Source organism: Octopus sinensis, linkage group LG16 (assembly GCF_006345805.1).
Source record: "Octopus sinensis linkage group LG16, ASM634580v1, whole genome shotgun sequence".
Lineage (NCBI taxonomy): Eukaryota > Metazoa > Mollusca > Cephalopoda > Octopoda > Octopodidae > Octopus > Octopus sinensis.
This window is the reverse complement of record NC_043012.1, coordinates 12,488,784-12,516,548: the sequence shown is the minus strand read 5'-3', so window position 1 is coordinate 12,516,548 and position 27,765 is coordinate 12,488,784. Positions and strand designations below refer to the sequence as shown.

Below are 27,765 nucleotides of genomic sequence, written 5' to 3'. Positions count from 1 at the left end.
CTTACAGATCCTTTTAGACGTGTTGTTGGCCTCAGAACCATCATGAGCTTAATTATCTTGCGGCAACTCTAATGATGATGGCATCAGCCTCAGGAATAGTTTTAATATATTTTAAATGAAGAACTTTAAAATTTTGCTTAAGACGTACGCTGAAGAATAGTTCATCTAGCTATGATAGCATTGATGCTGCTCGCGTAAATAGCTTAATTGCAATCAAAAGAGAAGCGTTTGATTGGATGGCAATTTTTCATTCATCACCAAAATCCATACACTGCTTCTCGTCCTTCAGCTCCCTACCTCTCTCTCATATGGCACTCTTGACACTCTTATATCTTCCTTCCCCGTAATCTTTGGGGCGACTCATCTCAAGATCTTGAACTAAACCCTTTAAGCAATGTTTAATCTTAAGGAAAGTATAGTAACTTCAAGAAATGTTTTCTCCTTGCACACCAATACTGATTTCTAACATGAAGGTCAGCTGTGTATACTCTAAAATCAAGGTGAGCTTGGTGAACTTTGAGATAGCATAAGTATCCCTTCACCAACTCTAACTTGTAAAAGAATAGGGGGAAACTACGACCACCGAAAATAAGGGGAAAGAACTTAACAGTAAAAAACCTTGTTGGTTCCGGTTTATCGTTAGATAAATTCCGAGCAAGAAAATCTCTGAAAATGAGTATTCCATCCCCAACAAATCTGCTTTTATTTACTAAGAATACATCTATTTGTACATATTTTTTTAGTGTGCCATTGCATCCTATAAGTTTCTTGCGTGTGATTTCAGATATAATGGGCTGCTGGTTCATCCAGGGATCACATACATGATTTGTCTCCTTTTGTCTTTAGTTTCATATTTTGTTTTTCTCTGTCATTTTCAATGACCAGCAATCTCTTGTTCGCTATTCGACGAAACTGAATTAGTGTCCGTGATAAATAAACAGCTGATTATTTCATTGACGCGTACCCTAAACTGATTCCCCGGACGAATCAACATAACGTGATGTAATACGACTGAGCGTTTGAATTACATACAATCCAGAAAAGAACAGGTTCTAAGCATTGGACTGATATTTATTAATCCCGATCTATGATAGACAGAGTTAACTCCAGTATATTTGAAGTCAGAATACAACAAATCATGTTATTCAAAGATCTGACGATTCAGCTATTTGCCTGTGAACAACAGAGTAACGGTAGGTCACGGATTAAATTTAAGATAGGAAATTAATTAGTAAATGCATATGAAGATCTGACATGTGCAATATAGAAAATATGACATAGAAACTGGTTATCTAATAAATCGCAGGCACATACTTCATATCCTTCCTCTTTCTCTCCTCTTCGCCTCTCTATTTCCCTCTACGTTACTTCTGTATGTTTTCTTCTCCGTCTTTTTCTCTTCCTCTTCTCCATTTTATCATGGTCTTTCATTTTCTTTCCACACCCTCTGTGTGTGCGCGTGTGTGTGCGCGTGTGATCTCCCCCTTCCGCATATATATCATTCACTTAAAAAACATCTACACGCCCCTACTTACTGTTCTTTCTCCCTCCTTCTCTCTCTTTCCCCTCTCACTCTCACTCTAGATTATTTCCCAGTGTTGTTCTTGTTATACATTATTCCAAGCTCAAAAACAACGAAGAGTAAATTAGAAAACCAAAACCATGTACACTACCATCACTACCAGCAACAACAACAACAACAACATTAACTACTACTACTACTACTACTACTACTACTACTACTACTACTACTACTACTACTACTACTACTTCTACTACTACTACTGCCACCACGACCACTATAACTTATACCACTACTGCTTCTGCTGCTACTAATTTTAAGTCTGATACTCATGAAAACACGAGGAACCAAGACAAAAAAATATGTGGCGTCTAGCATAAGAAAAAATATGCCAATACGTGAAATTCAATAAGTGGACAATAATAGATGTGTATGTGCGATATATATATATATATATATAATATATATATATATATACATATATACATATATATATATATGTATATATATATGCATATATATATAAATATATATATGCATATATATATATATATGTATATATATATATATATATATATATATATATATATATATATATATGCATATATATAAACATATATATATATATGAATATATATATATAAGTATATATATATGCATATATATATATAAATATATATCATTCACACATATGTATACATGCCTGTGCTTACGTATACATATGTATCTGTCTATCTAGCCATCTACACGCGCGTGCACACACACACACACATACATACATATGTATGTATATATATATATATATATATATATATATATATAAAGAGAGGGGGAGAGAAAGAGAGACTGAGAGAAAGATCAAAGTAAATGTTCTATTTCTAAGTTTGCTGATGTCAGCTAGTCATGTTCCTTTGCATACATACATACATACATGCATACATACGTACATACATAAATGCACACATACATGCATGCATACATACTTACAAACATATATAGCTGGAATTTACCAAAAAAAACAAAGCAAAATATGCACACGGGTGTGTAAAGAACAAACAGACGTATTAGTTTAACGCTCGAGCAGTGAGATATATACATACATATACATACATATATATATAATTAGTGAATGGAAGAAATGGAGCTGAACGAAGATTGTACAGAATTCCTTTTATTACATTCTACACATGTTTCAAAGGCCACAATTTTCCAAATTCTGATTAAATAAGGATACCATATTGCAGCTTTCTCTTCAGGAAAAACCAGGAATTACGTTGTCAGAACAAAACAAAACAAAGGCGCAGCAAAGCAATTCGAACGAGGACGCTCCTTAAGAGCCCATGGGTAAAATGTTTATCAATGTTTATCATTGATAAACATTTTACCCATGGGCTCTTAAGGAGCGTCCTCGTTCGAATTGCTTTGCTGCGCCTTTGTTTTGTTTTGTTCTGACAACGTAATTCCTGGTTTTTCCTGAAGAGAAAGCTGCAATATGGTATCCTTATTTAATCAGAATTTGGAAAATTGTGGCCTTTGAAACATGTGTAGAATGTAATAAAAGGAATTCTGTACAATCTTCGTTCAACTCCATTTCTTCCATTCACTAATTATATTAAACTTCAATTATCCGCACCAACGCACGGTTGCAACACCATATGGTCTTATCTCCAACCGTGTTTTTTCTGCTGTGATTTTTGCTACCCAGGTATCGGTTAAACTTTTGAATAATCCGTAACAAGATAATTCATCTTTCCATTTCAACAAATACATATATATATATATATATATATATATATTATACATACATACGTGCATGCATGGATAAGCACATACATATGCTAATACATTTACACATATATACGTATAAACACATACACATACAGATATGTACACATATACATACACTCACGCCTCAAAACTGCTACATATATGTATTATGTCGTTTATGAATAGTATTTCTTCATATATTTTAGACATTGTCAGATTTTTCAGAGAAAACCGTTCGTTTTTTTGTACTTATTATGCAAAACTGACCGACCAGGCTATCAGATGTTGCTACACCTCGCTGGTCCCAATGCTCTTCGCATTGTTTTAGCCTTCAAATGGCGCCACCTCGCTGGCTAGGAGAGGAGGCCAACAGAAGAAAGAGTGAGAGAAAGTTGCAGCGAAAGAGTACAACATGGATCGCCACCATCCCCTGCCGGAACCACGTGGAGCTTCAAGTGTTTTTGCTCAATAAACACTCACAACGCCCGGTCTGGGAATCGAAACCACGATCCTACGACCACGAGTCCGTTGCCCTAACCACTGGGCCATTGCGCCTCCACGTCACGTAATATATATGAAGTGAAATATTACTGATTAAGAATTGATGCTACACATTAGAACACGCTAGATGTGTAGAAGGCTCAACTACCTCGATATTGCTAATTTTTCTATCTTTTATTGTGTTTGTTTGCATTTTGCAGGGTCCTAGAGAGATGTTTTGAAGGTATAAACAAACTGTTGTATTGGCTTGAATATTTGCAACCGTGTGAATTTCTCTGAAGACACCTCGAAAACAAATATGGTCCAAAATCGTAGGATAGGCATACGAGGAACTATCAAGAATTTAATATTTTTCCCAAATAAAGGAGCGATTCCAAAACAAAGCATTACTACTCTCTTCTCTCTCTCTCTCTCTCTCTCTTTTAATTTATCACTTTCTCCTGGTCTCTTTTCTTCTTTCTTAGTCTTTCTGTCTCTCTATTTACCATTTTGTTTATAGCTAAATAACCCATGATTTCTACCAATAATTTCATACTTCTTTTAATCTATTTATCTCTGCCTCAGATATTCAAATAACTGATCATATTTGTTCTCTTCCTCTCTTCTCCTCTCTCTCTCTCCCTTTCTATTTCCCCTCTCTTTCTTTGTTTCTTCCTTTCCCTCTGTCTCTCATAAACTTTGGGTTGACTTTCAACTTTCTCACTAATCAGTATCATACTAACCTTTGCTCGTTTTCTCTGTACATATTACATACTGTCTCACATACACACAGACACACACACGAGTACAATCGTCTCTTTCTGTCTCACTCTCACCCTCTCTCTATCGAAGTCCCAATGTTATTTCCTATTTGCATCTCTGACTTACTCTCTACATTTCTCACATTATTTACTATTCGATTTTATACTCATATTTTGCCATCATTAGGAATATTCCTTTGTTTTCACTCATGTTTTTCTAGCCATCTCTCTCTCTCTCCCTCACACACACACACACACACACACACACACACACACAAGCACATATACAAATATACAGAGACATACATCTTTTTTCGAACATTCTCTATTCTCATTTTTCACCATCAAATGATTTTTTACTTTACCGTTTTTTTTCGCTGTTTTTTTTCTTCTCTCAATAACTATCGCTACACCGATTCGTTTACTCCTACCCTTCTGTCGCAGACTAGTCTGAACTGTATTCTCTCCACTGATTTATGACTTAAACATATTTGGCCCATAATTTGTGTAATGCGATCAAAGTTCTACTTAATATGGCCGCCGACAAAATGGTAGACAACACAAAATATGAAAGCCCATTGATGACGCAATACTTTTTAACGTATTCTAACAGGTTAGTATTCTGGTTAAAACTACTACGGCTGCTTTTGTTGTAACTAATTTGTTATTGTTGATAAGAGTTTTTTTATTATTTTGCATACTTTTACTGGCTCTAATAGAAGTGAGAAGGTCGAAGTGACAGGGGTTTAGCTTGAACACATATGAACGCCAGAATTCAAGCTTATCACTAAATCGTTACGAATCTAGGGCTTCCACACTTCTTTCTTTGTTTGTCTGAAAAAATTTATGGTAATAAACAATAAACGCTTAATATGCATTAGAAGTGAAAATTTAAGACTTAATAGTAACATATCATATCCACACTCTCACTTATACACGTAGTTTTAAGGGAAAATGTAATGAGTTTTGCAGTGTGGTGCAATCGAAAGAAAATATTTTTGACATGTCGCTGTTTTGTCTTTAAGAAGATCTTTAACCAGAGATGTTCCAGCAAAAGCCCTCGCGAACTTTTCAGACTCTCCGTATAAGGGCCACATTAACCAAATTCCTTGTTGTTTGAGGACATAAATAGGATTTCACAGTTATCTAGCTGCCTATTTGAACAAGTTGAGTACTGGGAGCGATGTACCTGACTTAACCGCCTCCGGGATTTGCTTGCCTTTTGTTAAAATTTCGAACCAATATGTCCTGTATTGTCATGTGAATAATTTCTTGATGATGGTAGTACTAATTACGTTATAGAGTGTTTAAGTGTTATTGGTATAGCTTCTTCTAGATAGTGGATTGGGACATAATCCAGGTGATACAATTTACGCGTGCGTTATTCTATAAATCAAGGTTATTTCGAAGAAATATCAAAGATCTCGATGATTAAGTCAAAGAGACCAACATTTACATTTGAGAATATGAGAACACATATCAGCAAAGTGTTTGAAAATGAACGCCAAAATTCAAGCTTATCATTAAATCGCTACGAATCTAGAGCTTCCACACTTCCTTCTTTGTTTGTCTGAAAAAATTAATGGTAATAAACAATAAACGCCTAATATGCATTAGAAGTGAAAATTTAGGACTTAATAGTAACATATCATATCCACACTCCCACTTATACACCTAGTATCACTGTAAACAAGATAACAACAGAAAGGAAAGGCGCAACTTAATAATGAAAACGTGTTTGTAAATTTGCTTCTTTAAGAGTATTGTTTATGGTTATTTTATGTGTGTATTTGTAAATGAAAGTTAGAGACTGGTTGTGTGTATGAGTTTTAAAACGTAAACTCTACTATCTGTTAATTCTACATGAAACACTTATTATACATGCCGATATATGTACGGTATCCTATACAACTACGCAGGATTCCACAAAAATGAAAACGACGAAGAGAATTCTCCTGACAGTGACCTGTAATTCAATTAAACATTTCTTATTCTAATTCCTTATCTACTGTTTTCTTGGTACTTTAAAATGCTTCTATTACATGTTGCACTGCATTAGTTTAAATATATTAGTGATCTCATAAGGTTGGCCTTAAAAAGAAGCAGCGTATCTATTTTAGGATCGGAAATAATTTAATTTTGAGTTTAATATTTTACGATGTTCTTTGAAAGGGTTCGGTGTGAAAGAGATGTATCTTGAGAATATAAAAGACATTTAAAACGACAGAAAAAAAAGAGAATACGGAAATTCTTTCATAATTTTGTTTAAAATAAGTGAAAAATACGAAATAACATGAACGCACGTGTACACATATATACATTTATGCACAACCACAACAAACAAATGTGAATCTATACATGCATGCGCATACATACATACATATATATATATATATATATATATATATACTAAAACACATACGCACATATATGTATATGTATATATATTAGGTCAAAGCGGGATGCAATTGGGTGAAGATTATTCCTTGGTATTTAGAGAAAGAGAAAATAGAGACAAAGTGGGGAAGGCTTAATGGTATAAAATGCTGTATTACTACACCATTTTATGCCATGGAGATATACATCACGCCAAAGTCTTCGTACTTCCATGACCAACTCCTCTAAGTTTCATTAGTTCAAGCCAGTAAACTATTTCAAAGTTCAATGTGTCCAGGCTTCTTTGTACCTGTCCAGTACTGACAGCAGAAGTGTTATTGACGATGCATCCTACAGCATCCGCATGATGCATTATATAACTAAGCTGTTTACGCACAAGCGCCCCCACCACACGTATATATATATATGCATATATATATCCTGTATACATACGTGAGCATGTAAGCGTGTGTATATGTGTGGTGTGTATGTGTGTGCACGCGCGTGGACATGTGCATGCATCGCTTGCACTAGTGTAAAATAAATCTTATATGCTACAGCAAACACCTGAACGTGAAATGTTATTATAACCTTTAATTAAAGCTTTGGGTCCTGAAATTTAACGTGATGTTACATTTCTCTTAACGAACCCGATAATTATTATTGCTGTAAATAGACACAGACGCATTTCTAATTAGTATATTGTACTCGACTGCATATAAGAAAAATATTATAGCTATTATGGTCATGAATGTCTTCGGTTTTATAAATTCACTCCATCACATTATGCTAAGCTATTCCTCACACCACATACACTCACCGTAACTAAGCATAAAAATAACGAATAAAATAGGTTTAGTGTAGGGTATTGATTTTTCTATTATTAGACACATACCTACAAGTCGGTACATAATGTTATGTTGGAATTGGTCGAAGTATAGAGCTAGGTTTTGTTTGCAATGGGATACAGCTTCCTCTGTCAGCTTCGCCGTGTTAACCCAACTGTTTAGCTTGTTCTTATCGAAGTAGTTCAATGAAGAACAGCCTGCGAACTCGTGATTTTCATATAACCAAATGCCAAGCACTGAAACACAGAAGCAAAGAATAATTTATAAAAATAGAAATATGATTATACACACACACACACACACAAACACACGCACACACACACACATATATATATATATATATATATATATACAAATATATTATACATATATATGTATATGTATGTGTGTGTATATATATATATGTGTGTGTGTATGTTTGTATGCATATAAACATATGTATGTGTCTGTGTGTCTGTATATGTTTGGGGTTTAGTATGTATATATATATACACGTCTGCGTACACATAGGCAGTGTATAAGTTATGTTACATAGAGCTTTTTTTGTCCATGTGTGTGTATGGCTGGCTGAGTCCTTAATACCAATATGTTGGACAAAATGCTTTGTAGCAGTTCTTCAGCTCTTTACGTTTTGTGTTCAAATGCTGCTGAGGTCGACTGAATCTTTTATAGTTTCAGATTCTTAAAAGAAAATACCTGTGAAATATTGGGTCGATGTAATCTACTTTTTCCCTATTCCTAAAATTGCTGGCCAAAAATGAGTCGATGTGTATTCACGCGCATGCGTAGGCTGAGCAGACGTCTCTAGGAAGCAGAGAAAGGGACAGTATTATATTATATTACTCGACGTTTCAAGGCGGAGAGCTGGCAGAATCCTTAGCACGCTGGATGAAATATTTAGCGGTATTTCGCCCGTCGCTACGTTCTGAGTTAAAATTTTACCGAGGTCGACATTGCCTTTTATCCTCTCGGGATCGATAAATTGAGTAACAGTGAAAAACTGGGGTCGATATAACCAAATAAACCCCACTACCCACCAAATTTCAGGCCTCTATGCACCTTTAATAGAAAGAATATTACTCGATGTTTCATTCTTGTCTGTAGCCACATGTAAAAGTGTATTATGTCGTGAAGTTACCGCAATTCATTTGAGCCTCATCATCCGATCTGCCTCGATTGTGCAATGTTTCATTGTTATAAATCAGTAGAGTGCGATTTCAGAGCGATTGGACAGCTATCCGTAGTGACCACTTAGAGCCATCTTCTTATATTTCCAATTGTTCTGCTTGCTTTCTCTTTTTATTGGGTGCTGAGCAGTATGATGTTAGAAGCAGAACAATGTCGGTTGCATGACCATATCAGTATCATTTTCACGGCAGTTTATATCGCGACTAATGACAATAAGGTTAAATGTCAAACATCTTCCTCAATTTGATATCCATTATCTTCCTCAAGCTGATCGATATATCAAACTCCACCATACATGACAATATGAAAATGGATTTCTTGAAAGCAATCTCTGAAGCTGTACTTCTCTATGGCTCTTAGCATGGACTCTGAACGAGAGGCCTAATTGTTTGATAGTATACACACGAAGATGCTGAAAATAATAAGTACCTGTATTACGGGGTTGTTGCCTCTTTCGAGTAACTTTTCGAGTGAAGAACGAGCTTTGAACCTGATGGTATAAATAGCTAATGATTTAGAAGTTAGCTACGAAAAACAAATTAATTATAGACGTTGAATGAGAGAAACTAATATCTTATGGTATAAATAATTAAAACAGCTATTGGAAGACATATAAGAGATTGTTTTATATAAAGTTGTACTAGAACTAAGCAGTTGTTATAAAATATGTTCAAAATTGACACCAACAATTAGACGCCGGACTAGCACAATCATTAAAACATTGGTATTGTGAGTTGATACATCCCCCTGTCCAACTCCGCCTGTCATCCTTCCAAGGTCGATAACTATTGTGTGGCGTATTGCTGCAAACGTTAGCGGGTCGGATGAGATACCTTGAGATATTTGTAGCTGCTCTTTGTGTTGTGATCTCAAATCTCATAATAGCGAACTAGGACAGTATAGTTCATTTGCCGTTCAGTGTAGAACAACTACTTAGTTTGTTGTCTTACATGGTTCACTGGTGCTTTTAGCGAAGTTCTCTCCGCTTCAATTATTCAGCTAGACATCTGTTTTGAGGATATTTTCGTTAATAGTGTATCGGAGGCTCATGTAAACGGACATGAGTAATGCCATTCTGCCCTGACTAAACGAAAGTGAAAAAAAGACTCAGCGAAAAATATGAAACAAATTGAGCAACGCTTCAATATCCCATTAAAGATACATTAATTATTCAGCATACCTTTCATTGGTCCTCCTATAACTGAAGATGGAGATGAAATTTTCATATTTGTCACCGATTTAAGTTCTACCATTAAATCTGTCCCGTTTTCTACGAGGCAAAAGAAAAAGAACAATGGTTATATGATAGTATAATACGAAAACTGACGCGTTCTTGATTCACAATAAAATCACTTCACTAACTTTGACGTATAAAGACCAGTGATACAAACACACACACACACACACACGCGCGCGCACACACTCGCGAATGCACGCGCACACATACACATTCTTTCAATTTCACAAACACACACACAAATACACATAAGAATTACAGACATTTCGCACGAATTTCACACACACACATACGACTTACCTAAAGATATCTCTATTACAACAACTGAACAAAGAAACTGTATGCACACTCATTACGAAGAGTTTCAATCGCAGACATTCGTGTCACTCTGTTTTATTTATATCTTTCTTAAGCAGACGACAACTTTTATGAAAATCTTTCACCAACTACAGAAGCATGTATGCAATATCAGCCGCATGCTTAGACAAAGTTAGCCTCTACTGATATAAAAAAAATACAATGATTAACAAATCGCTGTCTTTGCAATTAGCTGACGGGCTGAGCAAAAAATACTTATTAGTGACAGAAGCTGTATTAATTCAGGACAGGTTTCTAAATATCTTCCTTAAGGTTGATTATATGATAGTGAGCTACTATCACTGATGATCCGCAAAGACGTAGATATTCGGCTTTAGAAATTCAGCAGTCTCTGTTAGATGCTATTGAGTCTATTGTATGCTTTATACGAGATGCTTTCTCAAGAGAAATACCGCAGTGATGTGGCTTTCTACGGTACGTCTACCGTTAAGATGTGCAGAATGCTATTTGGAACTAATTCTGTTTCCGACGCTAATTTCGAAGTTTTACCCCGCCTACCAGCTTTTCATTAGCCTGTTATAACCCCACTTATTTCAGAATCTATATATTTGGTCTTATTTGAAATAAATTAGATCGAAAGAAAATGCACTAATTTAACAAATAAAAACTTTAAAATTTTGAATTTGATTGAGATATCCATGAATTTTCGCTTATTAATTGATTTTGTATACTTTTTCCATTAATATGAATGATGCGGTGATAAAAGTGAAACTCAGTAAATATGTTATTAATTTATCTTATAACAATGTTAATATCATTACTGACCTGATACAATAAGAGAGGAAAAAACATCGAACTGTCCTCCATATTCCGAACTGACAATATTACATGATAATGTCTCAAAAAATGTGTTGATGTCAGATCTTGTGCGACGGCTTTTCAAATTCACGCAGCAATCGTTCACGAGTGAAATACATCCTGGTTCTTTTTCATGGCAAAATAAACCAATACTCCTGTAAAATAAAAAGCATTATTTTCTGTGTTAGGAGGTTTAACAATATATATCGTTATAAAACATGATGCCATTTTATTTTACTAACAACCAGTTCACATTACACTGCACTAAACTATGATGCGGTTCAAACATTTTATATTTCTTTCTCCTCAGACATGCACACACGCGCGAACATATATACATACATAAATGTATGCTTGTGTGTGCCGTTGTGTGTGTGTGTGTGCGTGTGTATTAGCAATTTCCTTTGCTGTCCTTATACAACCATTATTTTCACAATAACATGGCTCGTCAGGTTTTGTGGAGTAAAGTCTATTATTCCATCATTGTATATTGATTCTTAAAACAAAAAGAGTGGAGTAAACAATTGTGTTTTGTTCTCGTATTTTTTTCTCTTTATTTGATTTACTCTTTCATTGATTTTTATGTTTGAGAGGGTTCAGTGTTTTCGTGTTCATTTACTGATGGAAGTACATGTGTGAAAGTATGTTTGATTGTGTCTATTTTACAAAATTTAATGACGTATGTCTGCATGTGGGAGCATGAAGAGATCAATTATGTGCTGTGTTGTTTTTCATTGATTTGTTTTGGTATGCCAAGGCTTATAACATTTCTAGAGTGCAAACACCGCAGAAGTTCATTGATACACATACACGCGCGCGAGTGTGTGTGTGTGTGAATACTTTGTTTAAAATTCCTTATGTAATATTGATTTCAAATTTTGGCACAAGACCAGCAGAGTCATGAGATATGTATGTCGATTACATCGACCACAATATTCAAATGATGCTTATTTTACCGACTCGGAATAGATTGAATGCAAACTAAACTTTGCGGAATTTGAACTCATAACGTAATGCCACTAATCATTTTGTCCGGCGTGCTAACGATTCTTATTTCTTTATTGCCCACAAGGAGCTAAATATACAGGGGACAAACAAGGAGAGACAAACGGATTAAGTCGATTGCATCGACCCCAGTGCGTAACTGGTACTTAATTTATTGACCCCGAAAGGATGAAAGGCAGAGTCAACCCCAGCGGGATTTGAACTCAGAACGTAGCGGCAGACGAAATCCCACTAAGCATTTCGCCCGGCGTGCTAACGATTCTGCCCGCTCACCGCCGTAAGTCTGTATGTAATATTATTGTACTTTTATATTATTTCTTTGACACCAGGTGTGTGTTGCCAGTGTTCAGAGGACTCCTCCAACGATTGTTTGAAATTTAATAAATATAGAAAAACCCTGAAAGACTAATTTTTAAAAAATGAATAAGAATAAATACTTAATCGCAGCACGCATTCGCATGTGATGATGTATTCTTAATTTCCCTAAATCATACCAACAGGAGTAGCATTAAATCCAAATAAGAGATATTCTTCGTTTTTATTCAAATATATTTCCTGCCTTAATTAACGATAATGTCAGAGTGACCTCCCTTGCTTGTATACTTTTTAAAGTGTTGCCAAGCAAATGAATATGCAATAAATGCAACAGCTGGCAATTTACCCCATAAAATAGCTAAGCTTCAAAAGCCAATACATGGAAAGTTCTTAGTAAATAAATTCACAAGGTTGCTTTCATTATGAAAACGCAAATACAAAATACAAATACACTGTAACCCACAGTCTTCCATATTCTCATAAACACGAATGCAATTTCTATAAAACATTTTACCGAAATCACAATTATAAAACCATACCAAACACAAAACAACCCATGGAAACATCCGAATGAAATATATTCTACCAAATATAAAGTTTTGTCGCCACTGTTTTCTGAGAGTCGTTATTATAAAAGTCATCACAGCACATTAGATGAAAAGATGTTATGATGGTATTAATTATTCAAGTATAAAAATGGAATATCTAGCTATCATCATTAATGTCTCAAATATACACACACATAGACACACGCAGACGTACATACATGCACACTTACACGTACACACAGATACACACATACACACACAAAGTTGTGATAATGAAGTCAATCAAGATAGTGATGTAATACGTACGTTTCAAGTTTACGTAATATACACTACGAAATCCATCCATTACGTAAACCGTCATCAGTTAAAGCATTTCGAAATATTAAGAAATTCATGGAAATATCTCAATACTTATGTGGCTAGAACTATGTTAGAGGTTAACACATGTAAAAGAGAGAAAAAGACAGAAGGAAAGAAAAGGAGAAAGAGAAAGAAAGGAGGATAAAGTAGAGAAGTATGTGAAGTGAAATAGTGGAAAGGGGCAGAAATGATGACTGAATATTATTACATTTTGTTCGTCGAAATTACCTACTTCTTGTTACTATAATTGTATGCTTTCAACCATGTTCTAGCGATGAGAGCGTTAGTCTTTAAGGGCAATAACTCAAGGTACGTCTTTTTCTTGTTTAAACTTCACTGGATGTGCGTAATGTCTACACACCTAAAGGTAGGATAGTTATTTCGTATTGCGCTTAGAAGTGTGACCTCAAATATCTCGTCGCCACTTTCATATCCTATACAAACGTTGAATATATAACTTAAGGAAGCGGAGGTAAAATTAATGTGTTCATATCATGTACTACTCGGGACTCCAAAGGTGGACAGACAGACATACAGACAGACAAATAAATAGATAGATAGATAGATAGATAGATAGATAGATAGATAGATAGATAGATAGATAGATAGATAGATAGATAGATAGATAGATAGACAGATAATGTTTGCTGTAAACAGATTTGAAATATTTGTACATCACTTACTTCACGTATCTTCCTGACAATAATTGTTCAACTTGAAGACGCAGGCTGTCAACTGTAGAACCATCATAGTCGTAAATTAATGGAAGAACGTCGGGATGCGTGGCACTGAATAGAAGCTGTTACAGAAAATAATGTCATAGGGCAATGACTAAGATAATAACTACTATGTCACATAAGGAATCGTGATCTTATACATTTACACATAGATATTTGCGCCAACAACAAAACTCCAAGCTTCATGATTTTCCCTCTCTACCAATTCAGGGACGATACAACCTCGAGCCAACGAATAAGTTAAGAAACTCTCTTTATTACAAAATATAAGCCCCTTCTGAACGGGTCTACGAAAACCTAATATACACCTCAGCTTTAGAATAACACAAATACACACGCAAACATTAATTCCTAAGAATCCATTAAAAATTAGCCCCAATCACAGCTATAACCCATAACGTGCCAACTTTAAGTCATCCAACATCCCACTACTTCCACGCATTCATATTCTTCTTCTTCTTCTTCTTCTTCTTCTTCTTCTTCTTCTTCTTCTTCTTCTTCTTCTTCTTCTTCTTCTCCCCCTCTTCTTCCTAACTTTATCACTAATGCTTTTTAGTATAACACCTACGCAAATTCTATAAACAAACCTTTCAATAGAAATATTTTCATGAATTGAACAGCAGGAACTGCTAGCCACCACTGACCAACGACAATCAAGGCAATCCCAAATTCTTCCTCCCTTTCTCCCCTTCTCCTCCCCCTCCTCCTTCTTCTTCTTCTCTTCTTCTTCTTCCCTACCAAGAATTCACATGGACCTTGAACCCACAAGAGTAAACAAGAGAGACAGAGAAAGGCAGAAACAAGGAAAATGTCACTTGTATTTGAACACTATACAAATAGTCTTTTAAAAAAGCTTTTCTTTTAATTTTTCTAAATTTAACTAATTAATAGTTACAGTTGAAAAGGTCTCAAACGTCCGAAACCGGTACTGAAATGTTCTTTATAAAATTATTTTAGCATTTTCTATCTTGACTTGTTTTTTCATATATATATATATATATATATATATATATATATATATATATATATATATATCAACCGGAGTAAACACATAAATGTGAAACAAGGTGGAAAAAAAGTGTACTCAAATACCAGTGGTAGAGTAATATGCTTTATTTAAAGCAGCAGAAAATTCAACAAAACCTGTTACTCTGAGTAACAGGTTTTGTTGAATTTTCTGCTGCTTTAAATAAAGTATATATATATATATATAAAGTATGTTTTTCAGTATACTTCACAATATATGGGCTGTATTAAGAAAAGAAATTATAGAAGAGACACATGTAAGTAATCAATATAAATTCCAAAGCATTGTTTAAAGCATACAACAAATATGTATACATAGAATTTTATATACGTTAATGAATAAAATTACATGCAAAAGTTATCTGAAAAACAACGCATCACGTACGTTGGGTTTCGGTACCAAATGGAGAAGTGAGAAATAAAGAGACAAAAATCAAAGGAACAGTTCAAATCGATTAAGAATTCGATGTTTATATGAATTGTTGGATGGAGGTTCAAAATTTCAAACTTTAGGGGTAAATATATTTGGTAAAAATTATTAGGTAATATAAATATACAATTTTAGGTAAAGGATATCTTTTACGGCCAACGTAAATGATGCATAGATTTTACATATAACCTTTATATGTAATTTTATTCACTTACATAAACTTCTTTGTATATTTATTTGTTCTGTGATCTAAAGTATACTTTGGAATTTGTATTGGTTACCTAGATGTGTTGCTTCTATAATTTCTCTTATGTGAGTGTGGGGGTGGGGGGTTGCGCGCGCATATTTATGTATTCATGTACTGGGTTGTCCGGAAAGTTCGTACCGATTTTTTGAGGAAAGGAAGAGGTCAATAAATACTTGCCATTATATTTTTAATCATTCAAATATGAACCATTCTGTTGCACAATGCGTCTCCATCTTTCCTTTAACTTGAAAATACCCTCTTCCCAGACTTGAGGTGGTTTCATGGCAAAGAATTCATCAAGGTATCTTTTTACGTCATCCAAGGAATTGAAATGTTTACCATTAAGACTATTCTGCAGAGACCTGAATAAGTGGAAATCCGAAGGAGCAATATCTGGTGAATATGGAGGGTAGGGTAACACATCCCAGCCGAGCTGCAGCAATTTTTGTCTGGTTCCCAAAGCATCAAGTGCCAAAAATGAACTTTCTTATCTTCCATTTTAAAGGGTTACAGAATTTACACAGGTTATAGGAACATAAACCTTCTTCCACGAAAAGATAGCTTAAACTGTGCTGTAAATAGAGGTGTAGTCAAATTAAGTCTATTTTATGGACTTAACCATGTTATAAAATAAGTCGAAAGGTAAGCTACTATAAATCAGCACGAACTTTCCGGACAACCCAATATATATATATATGTGTGAATATATTCTTGAATTTGTGTATGTATTTATGCACGTAGGTATGCATGTATGTATCCGTATCACACCAGTGTCTGGTGAGTATATCTGCGCTAAGTTATTTGACCAGACACTCTACAGCTTTTCAAGAAGAACGTATTGTTAATCTTATTCAAGTAACTCTTACCTCGTAACCTGCTATTCTAGAGGATATCAGTACAATGCGTGAATATTCAACGTTTACGACTCCGTTCGACTTTCTGTTTGAGAAATAACAGGATGGCATATAATTAGTGAAATAAACTCGGGTTAAAAAAACTTGTTTAAACACGACAAATAAATCATTGTTTTCGCGATTGTTAAATTATTAATGCATTGATACATCTTTGTCCTAATACAGTACACCAGGATACATCATTTGATTTTAAGCTAAACTAAATGCAATTGATGCAAGCAACCTGACTTTATAGAGATGATTTTCATGTTCATAATAAAAGAAAGATTATTTTAACTGGTTTATGTCTTCGCTTTAGATTTCATTAGCGACATTAAGCCCTCTTTTACTGTACCCGTCAACTCTTAAACCAATCACACCGAATTTAATTGATTCGGATAGATCGATTTCATAATATAACTGTTTTTCCGGTTTTATTTTATTTCTGTATTTTCATGTGCTGCAGAATATATCTGTAGATTTTAGAAATACCTTAATAGGCAATATAGTCGAAGACTAAATGATAAGATAGAAGTTGATATTACGAGCATTGTGCTTGCGGTCATAGTGATACTCTTTAATTTAAAAGTAAGCTTTCTGTAAAGAAACACACTGTTCCTATTTACCACTGATTTTGCCTCATTTATGTTACAAAAGTGTTTGAAAAATTCATGAATCTTACCTGTTTACTCAGTGTGGAATGGAAGCGTTACCGCTACAATGAATACCAACTATTGCTAGCGAAACTGTCTTAGTTGGTTTGTTGTTTTTGAAGCTATTGCAGCTGATATTGGTTCTGAGTCCCAGATTAGCTCCAAGAAAACAGCCCTCATAAAAAGCATTCTAACTTTGGATATCTCAATGTTTTTGTATATACAGTACTACATTAACTGAAATGTTTTTCTATTGGTTTCAAACTTTGGCACAAGGCCAGCAGTTTCGGGAAAGGAGCTAAATTGATTACATCGACATACGTTCTCAAACGGTACTTATTTTATCGATTCAGAAAGGATAAAAGACAAAGGCGACCACGGCTGAATTTGAACTCAGAACGTAAAGAAGGACGAATTTCATTTAAGCATTTTACACGGCGTGCTAACGATTCTGCTAGCTCGCTGCCTTGAAGTGTCCTTCTATTAAGAAGGTAAGATGTGATGATCGAAGGAAAATTTAGCTGTTATTTCTTGTGGGTCGAATGACCATGCAGGCGTTTTCACACTAGCTGAGAGATGTAAATAAATTCATGGATTGAAGTCTCTTCTTTTCGGCATTAAATATAAACAACGAATAGTGGAGTTTGACTTTCTTACACACAAAGTTATCAAATTCTTATCTCATCCTGATTACAATTTCACTAAGGTCAAGCCAACAGTAAAAACAGTATCAATAATAATTATCAAACACAAAATAAAAAAAAAGGTAAAACCATTTACCTTTGTACTGGATTATAAAAGGACAAATCCCAGTTGAATTCCCAGGGCTGTTCGATAAGGTACCGCAGACGAGTTTCATTGAAGTTTTCTATAGCTTGTGTTTCTGACAGCAGCAATCGGGAACGGTAATCTACTTTTTCTAGCGGTTGCTGTATAGTATTCTACAGATAAAAGAAAACTATTTAAAACACACGCTAAATTAGTAATTAAGCATAACAGCTTTATTCAGAATATATTTTCAGTCAAAAGAAGAACAGGATTTCGCAACCATCATGTAAGGAGTAACGATCTAATATCGATTATCAATTGTAACTATTTCAGTTTTGTTATGCGTATCAGACCGTGTATTGTGAGTGTTTATTGAGTGAAAACACCTAAATCTCCACGAGGCTCCAGCAGGGGGTAGTAGTGAAACCTGCTGTACTCTTTCACCACAACTTTCTCTCACTCCTTCCTGTATTTTTTTTTGTACCTGTTTCTTCAAAGGGCCAGCCTTATCGCACTCTTTCTCATGCTGAATCTCCCCGAGAACTACGTTAAGAGTACACGCGTCTATGGAGTGCTCAGCCACTTGTACGTTAATAAATGAGCTGGGACGTCACTGGTGCTAAGCTGTATCAGCCTTTGCCTTTCCCTTGGATAACATCGGTGGCGTGGAGAGACGGGGTTGGGGTGCGTGGGCGACTGCTGGTTTTCTATAAACAACCTTGCCCAGACTTGTCCCTCGGAGGGTCACTTTCTAAGTGCAATCTCATGGTCATTCACAACCGAAGGGGGTCACAATTATTTTGCTTGTTTCTGACTGGGACCGCGACCATGTTGAAGCAACATTTTGCAGAGCCAGTTTAATATAACGACTTCAGTACTCTTTCCAAGCCCTGTATTTTTTCTGATGTATCTTTCACCGAACCACTAAATTGCAGGAACCAACACCGATCAAGTGGCTAGGATACAACCACAAATGCAAACACAAGCACTGACATATATGAATGTATATGTGTGTGTGCGTGTGTGTGTATCTCTATCTATCTACCTACCTACCTACCTACCTACCTACCTACCTACCTGCCTATCTATCTATCTATCTATCTATCTATCTATCTATCTATCTATCTATCTATCTATCTGTCTATCTATCTATCAAAATTATCTATCTATGAATGGTGCACTCAATTAAATATGCGATTTTCTCCATTCTTGTTGTCTTATACTCCCAATTCCTTGGAATTCTTCGAGGTGATATTTAGATTTACTTATCATACATGAATTACTTTGGATGTTAATTCTGCTTGAATTTATTCCTATGTTTTTGATATATTTAGCGAAATTCTTCTAGCATTGAGTGCTTTATTGATATCTGTGTGGATTTATTGAACCCTTCTACTTCTTATACATATATATATATATATGTATGTGTGTGTGTGTGTGTATGTGTGTGTGTCTGTGTCTTTGTGTGTGTCTGTGTGTCTGTGTGTCCGCGTGTGAGTGTATGAGTGTGTGTATGAGTGTGTCTGTGTGTTTGTGTGTAAGTATGTATGTATGTGTTTATATATATAAATATATATATACATATATACGACGGGTTTCACACAATCTCCGCCGATCAAATTCACTTATATGGGAATGACCTAAAGTAAAAGAAAAGAACTTGCCAAAAACGCCGGGAAAATGGAACTGAACTCCAAGCCACGTGATTTCGAAGCAAACTTCTTAACTATACAGACATCCACGCTCCTTATAATATATGTGATATAGTGAATTAGGTATAAGAGTTGAGGAATTCAGCACATAAAATATTCTATGCACGAAATTGTTTCCATGATTATTGAGGAATTACTTTTATATAGAGTCTAATAGTGGAAAATTTCCACCAGAAGATTTACGTAAGTAATCAAAGGAAGGTGTAATTAGTAATGTAGGGTCTGATGGTAATCTCAACGAAGGTCAAAATTGCAACTATTTGGTTCCCGACCATGTTCATGTGTTATATTTCTCTTTTAACATCAGGTACGTTAGACATTAGCATTAAGTAAGTTTGGCCTTCAGCGCAGTGGTTTTCAAATTATCAAATATTACTATTCCCAAAAACGCTATTAAAATATATTAACATTTCTCTAACTTCTTTATTAACGTTTCTGTTTTATCCTTCCTCGATAATCATGGAATATGTGTATGAGAAACAGATTTCACATCCCAATAGTCCTTTCTTAAATAAAGATGTTTGACAAATGCATTCAGTTGGAAACCGTTTTTATCATTAAATATGATGATTCGTTCTCATCTGTTCAACATACTCAGAAAACACCGGACTGGTGTACTGTGCATCGTATAAAACGTTTTAACAAGACTGAAGTTGTCAACAATTAATTAATGCAATTAATATTATAATATTAGTTATGCCTTCAAGGTACAAAGCATAAATCTTAAGCATGAGTGACTTACTAACGAGCTGAGTTGGTCAACTGCATGACTTATATTGAGAGAGCTTTTGACATAACTGTTTTCTTCCGTATTTATCCTCCACTTGTTGTAAATTGTGGCGTAAGGCTGAGTGGTCTTATAGTTGGTGGTACTCTGAATATTTTGTTCAGCTCCGTAGACGAAAGCATAAAAGGATTTCTCTAAGTCTTTTGGCTTGAAATCAGGACCTTTCCATGCTGGACGAATACTGTATAAAGAACCTGTAAATAAACATTGAATCAACTAACAAAGTAATAAACGTGTGAATAATTTCATAGATCTCGAGTCGCTTTTAATATATCTATCAAAATGTGATTCTAGACTTTGATAGTCTTTATATTTAAGCGATATATATGACAGCAATGGACGTCATCAAAATGCTCATTGATGTTATAATAATGTTTTCTTTTCTTTTTGAGGTAAACCGGTACTTACGTTGTACAGTACATTGTCTTGCAAGATAGAAGTATGTCTTCGTACTATAGAGATGTATTGGGAATTGAATTAAAAATTGGTTAATATGTCAGTATGGCTTATTTGTTTCACAATAAATATCAGATTTCAGTAGAAAGTTACCAGAAGCAAGTGATATATTTATCATTGGCATAAATACAAGGTAAAAAAAAAGTTTTATTGTTTTTGGGGTTTTAGCTACAGGTCAACAATCATTCAAAGTTGTAGATGTAAACATCTAGGTTTTGTATATCTAGGATTATATTGTTCAACATATCTTTCGCCATCTGAGACTCTAATGAGTAATTTCAAGAGTATTGGATCGCTGTACCTAGCAGATACAGCAATAACAAAGAGTCTTCCACACAGGTTCATAATAAGATTTTTTTGCTTGTTTGTTTTTTCTTTGTTTTAAACGGCACATGAATTCTGGCAAAGCAGATACATTGTCAAAGACGATCCAAATGTGAACATTCCACCTACTTGTCATTCAGGAACTACTTTGTCTCATGCATTCCTTTTTACTCAAACAATATTTTGTTGTATGAGGATAGTATGGCTGCAATTTTTAGCAGGAAGACTGATTTCAAAATGTCTCCCTCGTTAAGCATAACTTAATAAAGTAGACCTATGATCCGCTGATTTTGAAATAAAAAATTACATTGGCTACTTCGAAAGACATTAATGTGTTGTTTAAGGGATTTTTGCCATCTTTATTCAGCATGCAACAACATACCAGAACAAAGTAAAGATTACTTTGTTCACTTAGAGAGAACTGCGTTGGCTGTTCAGATGTTCAGTGATACGTTTAAAAACGCCTTTAACGGAAACCAATAGAATCAACGTAAACATTCAAATGAATCGTTTCTTTGAGAACTTAAATGGGTAATATATTTCCTCTGAGATCTAGGAACCAAAATATACATCTTTCATTGTAATTATGGTACAAAACTTAGTGAAAAATAACTGGCTACTATATTGAACAGGGAGTTTGATCAGATAAAAAGGTGTTCACCTCACTCAATGGAATAGGTCATTAGACAAAAAATTGTGATTAGGCACGTTCCAAAGTTTGTAAATTCGACAACAATAAAGCGAGAAAATTGAAATTAATTACCTTGAGTTCCTGAGGAGTCGTATTTGGTAAATGCTGCTGATCTTTTCCGTCTCCTGGCATCTGTGCTATCATTAAGCTGATTATTCTGAAAATATTTGTGTATATATGAACGTATGTATATATGTATATATGTATATGTGTATCTATCTATCTATTTACCTATATATATTTTCTTTTATTCTTTTATTTGTTTCAGTCATTTGACTGTGGCCATGCTGGAGCACCGTCTTTTGTCAAACAAATCAACTCCAGGAGTTATTCTTTGCAAGCTAAATCCTTATTCTATCGGTCTATTTTCCCGAACCGCTAAGTTATAGTGACGTAAACACACCAATATCGGTTGTCAATCGATGGGTGGGGGAAAAGACAGACACACACACAAATATATATATATATATACGACGGGCTTCTTTCAGTTTCCGTCTCCCAAATCCACTCACGAGGCTATTGTAGCAGATACATGCCCAAGGTGCCATGCAGTGGGACTGAACCCGGAACCATGTGGTTAGTAAGCAAGCTGCTTACCACACAGCAGTGATCAAGATGAGAAAGTCGAAACGTTGAGGTTACTCTCATTCTCTTTTTTCTAATAGTTTTATGCAATACTCTACTGAAAAGTATTGCGTTATCCTTCAGTCTAATGTTTATTTCTTTGTATATAACGACATAAAAACAAAGATTGATGTAAATGTATATGTGATACAATTTTTTTTTTTTTTTGTGCGTAAATACATCTTATATACAGTAAGATACTTTTGAGTAGTAGCTTACACTAGCCTTGAAAATTAATTACTTATATTAAAAATATGTATAGTCTGTACTTAGGAAAAGGGGAAGCATTTGGGAAAATGTTATCACGGTTATCATTATCGTTCAAGCTCATTTATTTTCCAAAGATACATGCGAAGGTATAGATCTGATGTAATCAAAATGTGAATGTTTGGAAAAGTAGCATAGAAGCACACATAGAGAGGCCATTAGATTTATTAAAATATATTTATCTTCATCATTGTGCGCGCTGCAGCTTGTCTGTAACGCTTCATGGAAAGGTTATAAACGTTTCAATATTCTTTCATTTTGTATTTGATTCCGTCATTGGTTTGAGACCATACATGAACATCATATTGAACACTATTATTCAATTATATCAATCACAATTCCTTATCTAGCGTTTAAATTATTTCTACTTCGATCTCATTATACTGACATAATATTCAGATTTAGAATAAACGAAGAAAAAACACACGAAAATTAACAACGTGAAAATATATAAAATTAGCTTCTTACCTTGTCTGGAATTATGTATTCTAGAGTGCAGACACAGGTAATGTAGTGACGCTTCCAGTTTCCATATTCATTAGGATTTGTATTAAATGGAAGGTACCATCCTCTTTTGATGCATTTAGGCATCCAGATGCTCTCCTGGATAACACAAAAGATGTAAAAGATGTAAAAATGAAGAAAATATGTCAAGCTAAATATATCGTTATATATAAAAGTGAAGTTGTGTGTCTGTCTCCTACGATTTATATTCCTAACTACTCCCACATTTTGCGGTGCAGTGTAACCAAAAGCGAGTATCTCATAGTCGTGATTCATATCGAGCCCTTCTGAGTATTAGCGCGCGTCTACGATGAGTCTACGATTTTAAAAATAATTTACCATCATTTTTTCCATTTTAATGTATTTTTTTCGCGATTATATAAGGGAACTCTCTAAAAATGTCTACGATGAGTCAACGATTTAAAAAAAAAATTACCATAATTTTTTTTCCATTTTTTAATGCATTTTTTGGCTATTTTTTGGTTATAACTCTCTAAAAATGCTTATATAGTTATTTCCCTTACAAACCCGAGCAACGCCGGGCGATACTGCTAGTTTATAATACAGGAACATTACTATGGTAAAAACGGCAAGTTATTAATCTATAGTACGATACTAATACTATAAACGATTCATATAAACATAGAGCTTCGGTTTATAGAGCTTCGGTTTATAGACAGACAAAATTCCTTGTGAAAGGATTGTCAAAAAATATTTTCAAATTGTAATGATTGCAAAAAACTAATTCAAATGCCTATGTATTTGTGAGCGTTAGCGATAACTTTTCAACTACATAACCATTACAAATAAAAAAAAACAAGTCATAACAAAATAATTAAGTAAATAGAATCTACAACTATCGAAATATATTTCTATATATCTCAAATAATATTAATCCAAATTCGTTTGGGTCGAAGACATCCATTGGATATTATAATAACAAAGAACAACAATATCTAGGTATATAAATTAAGTGTATATATATATATATATATATATATGTATGTATGTATGTACTATGTATGTAGGTATGTATTTATGTATGTATGTATGTATGTATGTATGTATGTATGTATAGGGAAGAGTATTCGAAAATGCAGAGGTTCTTTTAAAGATGTTTACTGACTTGACTGGTTTCACTTTTAAAAATAGATTTTCAAAATTAAAATGTAAGGCTTTGTATAGTCTATGTGGTGTTAAAAAATTGTTAACATAGACGTATTGACGTACAGTGATAGAGTCATTGGCAATGATAAGAAAATGTTAAGAGGGGCTTTGTGTTTAAAAAGTTTACATAAAAGTGTCCAAAATAGGCAGTAAAATAAATTCATAATTATTTATAAGTTCAACAAAACTCATGATGATTTATAAGCATATATACAGAAAGAATTTGTAGACAGTATTTGAAAGGAGAAATTCGTGTATTTCGTAATCGAAACTTTATCAGAAGTCATATTTTGATATTTATACAGAACTTCGGGGAAATGACTAAGCATTTTTCTTTAAATCTAGACTTCGATGCCTGTTTCACAAGGATGGCTCCTATTTTTAGAAATAGTGTGGGAGGTTTGATGATGAGGTACATTGGATGAAATGCGAAGTCAATATCGAAAGGATTTTGAACTTATAATGCTGATGTTTGAAACAGAAATACTATCAAGCGTTTTCTCCTGTGCACTACTGCATCTGGCTCGTTACTGGCTTCACAGATTACAATTATAATCTGATTAAATCACTAGAGACGAGCTGTATTGATTTATCAGTGATAATCTTTACAAAGCAAATATTGGAGAACAGAGCCATGTAATCCGAATGCTTGTAATAACTACAAGTGCCCAAGCGAGACTAAGTAGTCGTGTAATTTACTAGTAAAAGCATTGAAATCTCTCTTAATCACTCTACTTCTTCAAAAAGGAAAAGACAACTGTGGGTAGTGTCTTCCGAGGTAGACTGTGTCTGATCAAAAATATGGGAGCATCACGACTGGAATGTCTTTGATCTTAAAAGTTGTTCCATTAGGACTAATATGTAACTAACTTTAACAACGACCACACGGTTGCTACATGAGACGTTTTCTAGTTAGGATAGCTATTATTTGAGATTATCCTAAATATTATCTCCTGACATTAACATTGTTAAATGCATACCTAAAAAGCAAGTGTAACGTTATAATATTTGTTATGTTGTCTTGACTACGTCAAGATCTTTTCAAGATAAAATTGACTAAACTTTTCATCAAAGTACTCCCTTCGTGCGCCGCATCTTTTTCTCTTTGTCTATTCTCATATTGAAATTTTAAATCAGTTGGTTTGATTCAGTTCAATGCCCGTGCTATTTCTAGTTAACAAAGAACACTTGAAGGCTACCTCGCTTGCACAATATAATACATTCAATAGGGAATGTTTAGTTTCATATTTCTTTACTACCCACAAGGGGCTACACACAGAGATAACAAACAAGGACAGACAAACGAATTAAGTCGATTACATCGACCCCAGTGCGTAACTGGTACTTATTTAATGGATCCCGAAAGGATGAAAGGCAAAGTCGACCTCGGCGGAATTTGAACTCAGAACATTCAAAGAACCAAGACCAGTGGTTTTATGTAGAGTTTGATAGAAATTTTACATTTAACTGATTCAGCCTAAAGCACGTAACAACAAACAATGAGAAAAGTTAGCGTCTCGCATTTTCTGTAATACTTTCCTATTTAATATTTTAATTTAGCACTTTACAATTAGCAATTTAGCTATATCCTATTAGCAAATTAACGCTTTCCTATTTGATATTTCAATATTTCAGTGATTTCCTGTTAATAAATTTGGAAGGTTTAACAGCAAATTAAAGTCTTTGCCATCCAAGATATGATTGCGGTAGACTATTTTCTAAAAGTCTGTTCGAAAGACTGAAATAATGAAATACTGAGTGAAAAAACCCAGTTATTCGCATCCTGTCAGCGCTTATATAAGTACCTGTGTCAATGCATCTAATTCTCGAAGATGAAAACCACTGTTTCTACCTTCCTTTTAGATTTCGGCTCTTTTTCTGCTCTGCATTGCACCCCATCAAAGACTTTAGACTAAATATTGCCTAATTTGAGAAGGCGCTTGGCCTAGTGGTTAGACTGTTACACTCACAAATGCTAGATTGTTGGTTCGATTCCCAGACCGAGCGGTGCGTTGTGCTCTTGAACAAAACACATCATTTCACGTTGCTCCAGCCCGCCTTCGATCAGAGGAGAATGTTGGCCTGCTCGTCATTGTAATCAGCGCATTGTAATCATCTATGTATAACAACATCTGATAGAGTGGTCGCTCACGTAATCAGGCGATAGCCTAATTCATCTTGATATAAATATGTATTACGTCATTTGCAGATATGAGAGACAAAAATCTCGAATAACTGAGACTAAAACTCTTAAACGATCTACATTTTTGAAAGACTAGTTTCCTTTTATAACGGTACACTTTAAACGTTCAGGATATTCCAACTATTTTCCCTTTTCATAAACGAACCTCCTATTTTGAACAGAATATAGAAAATTCATAAACCACAAAGTAATCGTATTTTCTAAAGACTACATGTTACAAAAGCAAACGTTTTCATTGATTTCCAAATCTTTCTTTTATTTTCCTTCTTTACTACGATGTAGCATCTTTCGTAATCTTCACTTTTGCTAATTAAAATGGAATTATTTATTAAGAAAGTCCATAATTACTCCGTGAGTCTATTGATAACTGTATATTACTTTTCCATCACTCTCCATATTTTCTCGATAATTCTTGTGTATATCAGCCTCGACTGCTATGTTTTCATTGCTCAAATGTATGTTTATGTATATGTATATATGTATATGTATGTATATGTATGTATATGTATGTATATGTATATATATATATATATATATATATATATATATATATATATATATACATATACACATATATACATATATATATATATAAATATGTGTGTATGGGTGTGTGCCTGTGCGTATGTACATGATCACATATGCACAAACACATACACACATACACACATGTGTTTGTGTGTACGTTTGTCT

General features: G+C 34.4%; 1 protein-coding gene across 1 annotated transcript in view; it reads right to left on the bottom strand.

Moving 5' to 3' along the window:
• The window catches only part of LOC115220594 (epithelial cell-transforming sequence 2 oncogene-like), a 140,850-nt gene that overhangs the window by 97,597 nt on the left and 15,488 nt on the right, over nucleotides 1-27,765 (bottom strand). Inside the window, exons 6-14 of the mRNA XM_036509887.1 lie at nucleotides 23,667-23,801; nucleotides 22,380-22,464; nucleotides 20,792-21,030; nucleotides 18,350-18,510; nucleotides 16,890-16,962; nucleotides 14,267-14,382; nucleotides 11,323-11,510; nucleotides 10,123-10,212; nucleotides 7,802-7,990 (exon numbers count right to left, since the gene is read on the bottom strand). Coding sequence (XP_036365780.1) covers nucleotides 7,802-7,990; nucleotides 10,123-10,212; nucleotides 11,323-11,510; nucleotides 14,267-14,382; nucleotides 16,890-16,962; nucleotides 18,350-18,510; nucleotides 20,792-21,030; nucleotides 22,380-22,464; nucleotides 23,667-23,801 — 1,276 coding nt within the window. The remainder of the gene's footprint in view (nucleotides 1-7,801; nucleotides 7,991-10,122; nucleotides 10,213-11,322; nucleotides 11,511-14,266; nucleotides 14,383-16,889; nucleotides 16,963-18,349; nucleotides 18,511-20,791; nucleotides 21,031-22,379; nucleotides 22,465-23,666; nucleotides 23,802-27,765) is intronic.